The 12,323-nt window shown below is 43.0% G+C and overlaps 1 protein-coding gene across 4 annotated transcripts in view; it reads left to right on the top strand.

Moving 5' to 3' along the window:
• SBF2 (SET binding factor 2) overlaps positions 1-12,323 on the top strand; it is a 464,636-nt gene that overhangs the window by 366,526 nt on the left and 85,787 nt on the right. For all 4 annotated transcript variants that reach the window (XM_051964776.1, XM_051964778.1, XM_051964777.1 and 1 more), the window contains 4 exons: positions 2,089-2,261; positions 2,909-2,982; positions 3,986-4,181; positions 10,128-10,255. In XM_051964776.1, the coding sequence (XP_051820736.1) occupies positions 2,089-2,261; positions 2,909-2,982; positions 3,986-4,181; positions 10,128-10,255 (571 nt within the window). The remainder of the gene's footprint in view (positions 1-2,088; positions 2,262-2,908; positions 2,983-3,985; positions 4,182-10,127; positions 10,256-12,323) is intronic.

Genomic DNA, 12,323 nt, shown 5'->3' with positions numbered 1-12,323 from the left:
CCAAAATAGAATGACCAGGTGAGAAATGGGACAGCTGAGCTGAGTTTTTTCCTTAAATGAAGGTTTGGAATCATGGTCTAACCCTCCACTAAGAGAAGTAGAAGGGAGTGATGAAGTGGAGTCCCAAACCAAAGGGATCCTGCAAGCTGATGAAGTTATCCTGATAATGAGCTTCCTGAAACACAATGAAGTCAGAGAAGTTCCAAAGTAGTGTGGCCAGGTGAAGATTAGATGTTCTCTCCTTCTTTGGATTCTGCAACTCTACTTAGTCCTGGTGCTTCTCTTGCCTTTCCAGTTTTGCCTCTGCCAACTTTTTTGTCTAGCTTGTTTTTCTTCTCTCCCAAGTGGATGTCTCCCAGTCTTCTTTCCTTCTAGTATTTTTTCTTACTGAACTCATTTACTCTCACAAAGTGCATCTCTGTCTTAAATTTTCCAACATCCTTTCCTATTGGTAATCCATAATCATTCTGCCATCATCTTGGGCTGGAAACCTTAGAATCATCCTCTACTCTTTTCTTTGCTGTCATCTCTTAGGTAGGTGACCATCACATCCTTGAAATCTTCTCATTCAAAATCCCAAATTGTAGCCTTCTTTAGTCCAATTGCTATCAGCTATTTTTTATCCTTGTATTATTACAATGGATTGTTTCCTCATTGGTATCCCTAATTCTAGTCCTTTCCTCTCTATTTAGTTCTATACAGAATGCTATTTTTAATGTTACCCAGCTCAAAACCATCAAAGTGACTCCATATTATCTATTTTATCAAATCTGAATTGTGCTGTATGTTCAAGACCCTACATAATCATGTCCCACCCTAAATATCTCACCTTATCTCCTAGCACCTTGTTATGCTAATGTCCCCCTTGTCCCTACAAATGCAGTGCTTTGTTTGTGGGGTGTCTTCCCACACACTTTCCCTATGGCCTCTGTCCATATCCTACCATCCAGTCAAAAATTGGTTAAGCTTCTCCACTATTTCAACCCAAGGGATCTCTCCTTTTTCTACACACCTTCTTTCTACACAATCTTCTGAATTGATGCCATAGTTTTTAGCATTTAATTATTCTATAATTGTTTCTTGTAGCAATGACTGTAGCAGAGAATTGGTCAGGTGAAAGGGAGCTCCTACTCTCATGTCCCTAGCGTGCTTTTCCATCTTTATATGCTGCCCAAGCTAGTTTACCTTCTTTGATCTTGCCCAGATCTTCATTGGCCCTTGCTATCCATAGTCAGATCTCCTGAAGAAGGGATCATAATTTCCTAACTTCATCTCTTTTCTGTAGATCAAAGGTTTATAATCTTAAATATGTGGATACATTTCAGAGGATTCATGAGCTTGGAAAGGAGAAAAAATTTACACCTTTTAGCTTCATTAATCTCTTAACTGAAATTTAGCATTTCCTTGAATTGTTTTAAAACCTTTATTTGTGAAAGGATCCACAGATTTCAGCAGACTGCTGAGAGGTCTAGGACACCAAAAAATAAAGGAGTTCCTGCTATCAATACTGAGATCTGTGTACACATATTTCTTAGATATCTTTTCCTGTGGATTTTTCTGGTAGTAATTACAGAGAAACAGACAGTGTTTTTAAATAAACAAATGAGGAAAATTATAAAAAGTCTCCAAAATAAAGAAGATTTAATAGCCTGATTTTCAATGTACATACAAGTGGAGCTGATTCTTGATCCTTGAAAGCATCCGTATTCATTGATCTCATTCTGTTAGATGTTATATTTTCTACTAGATAGATAAACATTTGTTAATCAGACAAATGCCAGGTCTTTGTGGCAATGTTAAAAAAAATAAAATAAAATAAACAAGATTGCAGCTGTGAAGAAGACTGGTCTATATTTAGGAAGATAGTTTTTGAATTTTGAATTATTTTGTTAAAATTAGGCACCAGCAATGCAGCAAACATTACAGATGAGAAGAAAGTGCCCTCCTCTTAAGATAGGGATGTTATTATTTGACAAGTGGGCCCATCAGATTTATCTGGGTTAATCAGCGGGATAGATGAACCAAGAGTGGCTCCCCTGTATTGACCAAGTATTAACAAGCATTTCTGTTGCCATCATTCTGTCCCAGCATTGCAGGAAGTGTTGCCGAGAGCTATGACACCGAGAGTGGCTTTGAGGACTCAGAGAACAGTGATGTTGCCAACTCTGTCGTGCGTTTCATAACCCGGTTTATTGATAAAGTTTGCACCGAGAGTGGAGTTACTCAGGATCACATCAAGAGCCTTCACTGCATGATACCAGGTAACAGTGATGCATGCACTTTGGACTTCTGCATTTGGGGGGGAGATCTTTTCTTTGTTGTAGCTGCTTTGGGTCAGCCCTAGACTTATGAGTCTTAGATCTAGAATGAGAGGCCACTATAGAATTGCCCAATTTATAGATGACAGACCTTCCTAAAAGTCAAGTGACTCACACAGGTGAGTAAGGAAACAAGCTGGGAGCCAGCCTCAGCTCTTCTTACTGCAGGGCCAAGGCTTTTAACTGCTTTGATAAATGCCCAAATAATCCATCAACCAAATACTGACTTTTGCTCTGCTCTGTGCCTGGCACTGGGCCATGTCCTGGGGTACAAAGCCTAAAAAACCGTCCTTGTCCCCCAAGATGTTACTATTCTTTGGGGGAAAAACAAGTGTGAAGAGATCAGTACCAAATATATCCAAAGTTAATACTAGGTGACATGGGATGGGGAAGCAGAAAAGAGAGAGGAAGGGAGCTCCAATTAGATGAACGTACCAAGAGAGACCTCTAAAAAAGGGCTTCTGAACTGAACTTTGAGGAAACTGGTAGATTCTAATCTGTGTTGTCTTTCTGTGATTTACATACAAGATTTCTGAACTCATTTGTGCATTTCTTCCTCGCTTTAACCTAAATACTCTGAATCCTTCTAGGAATTGTAACAATGCACATCGAGACCCTGGAGGCTGTTCATCGAGAGAGTAGAAGGCTCCCCCCAATACAGAAGGTAATATTACAAAGGGTGTGCTCTCTCCATATGAAAAGTTCATTTATATTTTGCAGCATTTTTTTCCAAAGAGCAGCAGAAGATAATTGTGCCTGGAGGGGTCCTTCAGCTTCATGTCTGGGGATGACTTGCTCTGGCTCTTTGCTTGACTCATGACCCCCAGTCCACACTCAGGGCCTGAACCAGAGAGCCTAGAACCAGGGCCTCGAGCTGATGGGCGCCAACAAAGCAAATAGTCCTTTTGGAATGCTTGAACCCCTCATGCTGGCAGAATGCAGGATGGGGGGCAAAGACACCCATCTTCTTGCAGTTTGGTCAATGTACTGATCAGAGTAAGCAGCTCCCTGCTGTTGGGATGACCCAGTTCCCACACTCTGCCCATTCCAAGAGTCCCTGACCCTGAGCAACAAGGTTATCTATCTCTCTAGCTCTCGGGTCAAAAGTCAAACATTTAAAAAGAGCCTTATGTGTTTATCTTTTTCAGTGCCTTCTTCACATCCTTGTAGTGTGTCCTGAGGCTCTCCAGGCCTGCCTTCCCAACATCTCCCCCATCCTGGCCAATCTTGCAAAAACCACCAATTCCTGTTTAAGATCCCTCTTTCCTGTTCCTTCGATCTAATCCCCTCGCCTCGTCATTTGAGGTCTCATAGCAAGAAGTTGAGTAGATTGAGGGTCAGGCCTGAAGTCAGGAAGACTCATCTTCATGATGAGCCTCAGATATTTAGTAACTAGCTGTGTGGTCCTGGAAAAGTCATTTCATCCCATTTGACTCAGTGTCCTCATCTGTAAAATGAGCTGGAGAAGGAAATGGGGAACTCCAGTGACTTTGTCAAGAAAACCCTACAGGGCTCACAAAAAGTCAGGGCTAAAGACTGAAGAACAAGAAAAGCAGCAACCCCTAAGTGAAGCTTTATTATATATATGTACTAATTTAAAAATCATCTTGTTTCTTGAGTATTTAAATACATAATTTGGTTATATATGTTATTTTTTTCCCCTTTAGCCTAAGATTCTAAGACCCACCCTGCTTCCAGGAGAAGAAATCGTTTGTGAAGGCCTCCGTGTGCTGCTCGATCCTGATGGAAGAGAAGAAGCTACAGGAGGACTTCTTGGAGGCCCCCACATCCTCCCTGCAGAAGGAGCGCTGTTTCTTACCACATACAGAATTCTGTTTAAAGGCACCCCTCACGATCAGCTAGGTATGGCTCACAAGATCCAAAAAATCCATTGCCAGTAAAAAGTTTATACAGATCTTTGATTCCATGCCAGAGTGGTTAAAGCAGTTAGTTGGGGGGGGGGGGGAGAGGGAGTGGGAGGGGAGGTTATTAACTGTTATTTCAGAGTAAGAGCCGGTACTTTGTAGTCAGATATTTCCCAATGTTCTTTGTCTTGTCAACAGCTAAGAACTGATTGGACAATCTTTATCATTTGAGGAGTCTCGGGTACCTTCCCTAACAATGTCACAAACATTTTTGTTCAAATGAGCATTCTATTTGTTTAATGAATTACTTCAGGTCTAGCAAGACATGCAGATGGACCAGCCAGCCAGCCACCTACTTGGTGTGATTAACTATGTGCCAAAAACACCTCATTTCCTAGAATGCTTCCATTCTGGCCATGAATGAAGCTGGAAATACCCGCTATCCATCATATTACTGACCTTCTGCCAGCTCTGAAATTGGTATCTTAGCCAAAAGGAGTATTTTTTTCAATTTTGTGCTTTAATGCCACACTACTGCAAGGAAAGTAATGGGAAAGGGTCTTTTTTTCTTTCAAGTTCTACCTGATTTTTTATTTCTCATTTTTTAAGTTCCTTTCTTTCAGGTATATTGAATTAGCTTGAAAGTTCATTACCAATAATTAGGGAACAAAAAACTAATAATTGTGAACAATGAACAAATATTTAAGTTCCTGTTATATAGCACTTTACAATGTACAAAGCACTTTTTATACTTTATCTCATTTCATCCTCACCACATCCTTGTAAGAATGGCACCATGAGTATTTTTCTGATTTTACCTAGGAGGAAACTCAAAGGAATCAGGAAGGTTTAAATAACTTGACCAAAGTCATACAGCTCACCAAGGCTCTTCTCACTGCATTGTGGGTACTTTGGTCAATAGTGTCAGTCCTGGGAAGAGCTGGCTAATGGAACAGTGCGTGCAGAGTTTATGCTGCGTTTGTTATTATTTCATACTGCAGGGAATTAATTATTGAGAGGATCAAATGAGGTAACAGATATAAAGCGGTTTTAAGCATAAAGCACTCGGAAAATGAGTATCATTGTGGTAATCCTACTGTTGGATGAATTGCCTTTGCAGTTCTCCATTAGTAAGTCTCCATGTTCTTTCTCTAGTATCCATGTGGTATACTGACCTTTGCAAATGTACTTGATAATTCCAAGCCTTGCTTGTTAGGATGTACACCTAGAGATATTTGTACTTACAGTGCAGGATAGCTGGGACCTATCCTTCCTCCAACCCATTTCTCTTGTTCACGGTAGTCTTATGGAAATAACTCAATTTAGGTTTGCCATCTCCAATTACCAAATAAATTTGTTTACTTTACCTAGACAGGGATTGGGCCCTTAACACTGACCTCATGAGCATGCTCCTTAGTACTATCCCTGACTCAAAGGATCTACTATTAGTCTGAACACCAAAATATAAAAGAATCTTTTAGGCAAAGTGATGGTTCATGTTTAAACTTTGCAGCCCCAACATTCTCAACCCCACTATTTTATTCTATGATGCCTTCTTCAAGGGAGAAGAAAATGTTGGAGGACTTCCTGCATCACATTTTTTTCTAGTTTTGTTGCTCCCAAATTACTTTAACCTGAATATTGTCTTTAAACCTTCATGCATTTCAATAAGTAGAAAATTATCAATTATTTACGTCCCAATTCACAGCCATAGTTGTTCCAAGTTTACTAGCCAGATTGGAGTAGAGAAATATGGCAGAAAAAAACCTGGCCCAGTGGGTAGGAGACCAGGGCCCAACCAAGCTATGCCAATAACGTGTGGGGCATTCCTTTAAGCAACTACTCTGGTTCTCAGTTTCCCCTTCTGTACAGTTAGGAGATTGGAGTAGATGGTCCATATTTCTTCCAGCTCTGATATTTCACCTTCAGTGAAAGAGTATCATTTTGTATTCAGACCTTTTAACAAATAATATCCTTTATTAAAGGGTTATTAAAAATGATTATAATCCTGGATAAAGGGACTAGAGTTATTATGTAGTAGGTTATATAGATGACAGAAATATAATAAAATTTTATCTAAACATTTTTAGGCAGTAAAGATATTACCTCAGCACGAACAGAATGTAGGCAAAAAGCAGCAGCCTTTCAAGCTGCTTTCCTGACACAAATATGTGTAAATGATTTTTATTCCTGAGAGTACATTTAAGTTTTGTCTTTTCCTTTATGGCACCAGTGGGCTCCAAAACTTTTATTAGAAATTTATTAGTATTTACTTAAATTTACTGCTAGCACTTGAGTAGTATTATACTAATGGTTAAGAGAGGTTTGATTTTCAGGAATGTGAGTTTTTACAGGGGACATGGAATAATCATTTAGTATTTGCCCATAACTAAGCTTGAAGATTTTCTCTTTTTCAGTTTCTTTTTCCTATTGTTCCCACTTTTTAGAAAGATTATTTCATTTTTGCCTTTGTAACCTCAGAGCCTAGCCCAGTGTCTGGCACATAAGAAGTATTTAATAAATGGTTCATATTGATTAGTTCATTGTAAAAAGAGTATTTACTTCCTTGAATGAGAGTAGACAGAAAAAGATCTTAATGATCTTTGTGTCCATAGACAAATATAAACAAAGGTGTTTATTTTTTCAATCCTAAAAACTGAGTTCTTTATAAATCAGGAAAGTTACTTGTATAATACTTACTGTCTCTCATACAATTATGGATTCTCCAGAAATTTAAGTGCTGAAGATGAAGTCATCTTCCTAGAAGGAGTTTCTAAGGAGTCAAATATGACCAAGAAGTCTTATAGGGAAAAAAAGGAGCTATTGAGTGCACAGTTATCAAAAGCTTCAGAAATTTAAAAAGTTGTGCATACATTATGAGATTATTGTTACAGATTTTTTATGTGGCTTTTGGTATTTACCATGTGCTTCATTTACATTGTTTCATTTAACTCTCCTAACAGACTTATAAGAGAAACAACCAGGTCCCCATTTTACAGATGAGGAAAACTAAAGTTCAAGTGAAAAGGGATTTACTTGCTTGCCCAAGGGAAGTCAGTAAATGAAAAGACTGGATTCCTAGACCTTCTTCTCTCTCGATACCCCCCTTAGGACATCTCCTCTATTCCATAATGCCATTATCATTCCCACATAGATTTTGATGAAGGAGTGACATGTAAAAGATATGCTTATCCAAATTGGATAGCACAGTCAGATCCTAAAAGCCATGAGCCAAATCTAAATGAAATTTCATTGGAATAAAAGTAAATACTTATAGTTGGATGTTCTAGACAACTTTCTAAGAGTATGAGTTGAAAAGAAATTGCCAATCTGCCTTGATAGAGGGAATGTCCTCACCTAGGAGCTTCCTGTACCAATGAAATCAATCTTTGTTCCTATGCCTGACTTGTTTTACAGTTAAGTTCAAAGATGAAATGGAAAAGTACAAAATAATGTGGAAAGAGAAGATGTCCTATTCAGGAAGCAGTTCATCTGAAAAAGAAATCAGGTCCCTACTGGAACATGAGCTCCCTAGGAGTCAACAGCATGATAAGGGCAGCCAAGAAAGGAAATGCCTGCAAGGGAGTGCGGCTGGTTAAGATTCTAAGGATGGGATTCCGATTTCTAAAGCACAGATTAAAACAGAGGAAAATAGGCCCGGCAAGCACCTAACAAAGGCGGATCAATATGTATTTTTCTGGAGTCTTGCAAATCCAATCAAAAGGACTCAGTGCTGGGGAGCAGCTACAAGAGGAGACAGTCCTGCCCTACAGGGGCTTATCTTCTCAGAGAGAGAAACTGCACTTGCAGAAGGGCTCAGTAACAATGTATTGGCAAGGCTCAAGAAGTGTGCAGGACAAAAGGGACATAATGAATTCAGGTCACCAAGTCCAGATGAACTGTATTTATGTTTCCTGAAGCACTGACCAAGGTGTTTGTTAAACCACTTTCAGTGACCTTTGAAAGATTGTAGTATAGTAGATAGAGCACTGGATTTAGAGTCCAGAAAATCCAGGTTAAAATCTCGCCTCAGACATTTACTAGCCTTATAACCCTGAACAAACCAGAACTTCTCTCAAGCCTCAGATTTCTCATCTGTTAAGTGAGGATAATAATAGTACCTCCCTCGTAAAGTTATTGTGCAGGTCAAATAAGATGACCCATGTAAAGTTGGTCAGTTTGCATTAAGCACCTACTATGTGCCAGGCACTGTGCTAAGTGCTGGGAATACAAAAAACATAAAAGATATTCCCTGATGTCAAGGAGCTAATGGTCCAATGGGAGAGATAACATGCAAACCATCATATATGGCCAAGTTATATACAGATAAATTAAAGATGGCCAACAGAAGGAAAGAGCTAGCATCATGGGAGATGCAGAAAGTGGGATTTTAGCTAGAACTTGGAAGAACCAAGGAGGCAGAGGAGGTGGGGAGGAAGAGTGCTGCAGGCCTGAAGGACAGCCCCTATAAATGCCCCACATCAGGAGATGGAGGGTCTCCTTTGAATAATGGAAAGGTAGCCAGTGTCCCTGGACCCTAAAGTATGTAGGATGAGGGAATAATGTGTAAGAAGACAGGAAAGGTAGCGGAAGATGGGGGAGTCTCAAAGAACCTTAGAAGCCAGGCAGAGGAGTCACTTGAATAGGAAGGTAACCCCAGAGCACTTCACTTGGAGGAGGATACTCGGATTGTTGTGTGAGGAATGGACTGTGGTAGGAGAGACTTGTGGCAGGAAGATGAGTCAGTGGGACACTGCAGCAAGAGACAAGAAAGGTAAAAATCAACCTTGGATGTGGGGGTGAAGGAGAGGGAGAAGTCACCGTTGAGCCCTAGGTTTTGAGCCTAGGTGATTAAGAGGATGGGGAAACCTTTAGGCCTCAGGGTTTGGGAGTAAAGAAAATGGCTTGCATTTTGTACTCATCTTTTTAGAAGTCTACAGGACATCCAGTTTGAGACGTCCAATAGGCAATTGGAGATAAAAGTGAATTGCTTTGAATCCCCAGACCTCTGTTGATATAAAATCTAACAAAGAAAGCACTCTGTGCTCACAAACCGGCCTCAGTACAGCCGTTGCACGATGTGCAGGGATTTCTATTTTGCGCTAATCCAATGCCAGGAGCCAGCTAAATGTCTGCCCTGCCGCATCTGCAGGGCCTCGCTCCCCCACATTTCTGAGTATGCAGTAAGATAAAGGAAGCTGAAAAAGAATCCCTGCCCCCCAGATTCATTTGGGAACGTGCTAATGGGGAAACTGCCCCCTCCTATTTGTGGCTTCTCAAGTGCCTTGCATTGAGTACATCCTTTGACCTTGTTTCATTTTACTGTTTAAACTCCCAGAAACCCAAGATCTGAAACTCGGGCTCGGCAGCGGAGGATCCGTGCCGGCCATGAGGCCTAGCCCTACCCTAACCTGGTCCCTTCCTCCCGACTCGGGCAGCCAGTGTTGGTACTGAGCTCCTGTCCCACTTAGCAGAGCTCGGAAAACTCAAGGCCCCTGCCGTACCCCGGGGTTCCAGAAAGCCTAGAGACCCCTTCTCACAGTGAGGCTGTAAAGAGACGCTACATTTCGGGGAGGAGTCGGTGAAAATAGCAGCGCGTGCTTCCCCTCCGCCGCCTTCCGCGCCCCATTTTACACACACGTGACCTCTAAGTGCCTCCTGCGGCCCGGCCGTGCCCAGCTTGGGGGCGGGGAAGGAGGGAAGCGGCGAGGAGGAGGGCGGCTGGAGGTTTGTTGACCCCACGGGCAGACGTGGGAGTTTTAGCGCAGAGACGGCAGAGGCGCGGGCTGGGCCGCCCAGCAGGGGCCTGCAGGCCGCCCTGACCCAGCCGTGCCCGGCCCCCACGGGGGCGCAGAGGAGCCGAGCGGCCGTCTGAGAGAGGCCCTCTCCGGGGAGACCTCGGGAAAGCGCCCGCCGGGCTAACCCAGAGTCTGTTCTGTCCCAGTGGGCGAGCAGGTGGTTGTGCGCAGCTTCCCCGTGGCGTCCATCACCAAAGAGAAGAAGATCGCCGTCCCCAGCCAGCTGCAGCAGAGCACGCAGGAGGGCATGCAGATCGCCTCGGCCTCCTTCCAGGTACTGGGGCGGGGCGGTGGGGGAGGGAGGAACAATCGCTGCACAGCCAGCGGGCATTAACCCCGGGAACTTCGGAAAAGCCTTGCCCATACGATTCCGTTTTGTTCTCACAACAGCCCTGGGAGGTAGGTGTTACTGCTCCCACTTTACAGATGAGAAAACTGTGGCAGAGCTTACGAGACCTGCCCAAGGTCACCCAGCTAATAAGCGTCTGAGCCGAGATTGGCGCTCAGATTTAGGCAGAGAGAGTTGGGAGTTCCTTCCCGGCACCGGTCCGCTCCCGCGGGGCAGGCAGGAGGTGCGGCAAGGGCAGAAGTCTGTTCTGGTCTCGGTGCGGCGCCTGTAAGGAAAACGGGGAGGCAAGGCTGAAAGAGAGGGGACGCAGACGGTGACAAGCCTTCGGGCAGTGGGAGCCATTGGAGGCTTAAGACTAGTTCTCAGGAGCTAGCTGAGGGTGATCTTGGAGAAGTGCTATAGCAGTAGATGGAGCAAAGCCTCGGACCCTGAGAAGCCCATGGCGTGGAGGGAAAGAGAGGAAGAAAAAGCTTCAGGAACAGGTCAGACCTGAGAGCCAAGCCTAACGGAAAGTAACCTTGGAGACATTGCCACAAACTCCATGGGGGAATGACCCTCCTCTGAGTAAGAGCCTGTGGTTTCAATTAGGGAAACTGTGCAGAGGAGGCCTGGTTTACTCAAAGAGAGCCTTGTCAGCAAAGAACGCGCTGCTAAAGAACCCGTTTCCTCTGACCTCTCCCTGGGATGGCTTTTGCAAGTTTCTGTGACCTCGGAATCCTCAAGGTTGTATGGTTTGGTCCGTGTGAGTCACAGGATGCTAAAGTGGAAAAGAGGCCTTAGGAACAATCCACTTCCAGAGGCCTTGACTCAGTCCTGAATTTTCATGGCCTCATCATCATGCGGGTACCTCTCCCTCTCCACCACGGTACCTCCAGCCCCCGGCCAGGGCCTCTTTCCCAGTTCTGGTCCTGTGCTCTTGCTTACGCTTCTCTGCCAGATCACCATCCAAGTCCCGCCTCCTCTGCTGATTCCTCTAGGGTTTTTTCCTGGGACACTTGTTTCTCTTAAGTTCTCTGTCCCATGGCATCATTTATTACCTCTTTGGAGATGAAACCTCTATCAACCTCTTCAGTTCTTGTCTCTTCTGAGCTCCAGTTCTACCTCACTAACTAGGGCACTGGAATTTTTTTTCCCTTAGGCATCTCTAATTGATCATGTCAAAAAATGGAACTCAAGATCTTTTCCCCTAAAATCCAGCTTCTTCCTTTCTACTTCTGTCAGTGACTCTGGTTTTTCACACCTTCTAATTCCACGTATCCAGCCAGGTTAAAGATTCATCAAGGCTGTAGTCCAGGACACTTCTTAATTCCATCATCTTTTCACCACTCCCATTTCCACCATCCTAAATGAGGCCATCCTCCGATACCTCAGTCCTTTTCTGATTGGTGCCCCTGCTTCTAGTCTCCCATCTCTAGTACAGTTCATACAACTGCCAAAGGAATATTCCAAAAGCTTTTCCAAGAGGAACCTGTGAGTCATCTATTAATTTAGCTTCAATTTCCTTTTGTCTTCTGGTTTCATTTATAGGAGGAATGTCAAGAATGATGTGATTTATTGCTTCCACAAATATGTCCTCTCACTAGTCAGTGAATAAGGCTTTCACATTCAGAGCATTTTCCACCACTCTCATTGTCTCAGTAGAAACAAAATGGAACCCTGCAGGACTGAAGACCAGTTTGTGTTTTCCTTTTTTTTCCCGTGGGTCACATGATCAAAGAACTATTCATACAATGGCAGCCTTCTGGTAATGTCTTACTTGTAGACGCAGGATCTTTGAGAGCTTTAGTTCTTCCTTAAGCTGGTCCTTAGAAATAGATGTAGGCCCCACTTGGGACTATATTGTAAAGCCTAGTAGTCTTTTAGGTCCCTCCAGAGCTGGTGCTTCTCTGGCATGGCCTTTGAGAAGTCAAGGTCACATCTCCCAGCCAAGATGATGTTCCAAATTATTCCAAGATGTTCCAAATTCATTTAAAAGTGTTACTGGATTCATAGT

The sequence above is a fragment of the Antechinus flavipes genome, chromosome 6 (assembly GCF_016432865.1).
Source record: "Antechinus flavipes isolate AdamAnt ecotype Samford, QLD, Australia chromosome 6, AdamAnt_v2, whole genome shotgun sequence".
In the NCBI taxonomy this organism is placed as follows: domain Eukaryota; kingdom Metazoa; phylum Chordata; class Mammalia; order Dasyuromorphia; family Dasyuridae; genus Antechinus; species Antechinus flavipes.
This window is presented reverse-complemented; position numbering and strand designations above follow the sequence as displayed.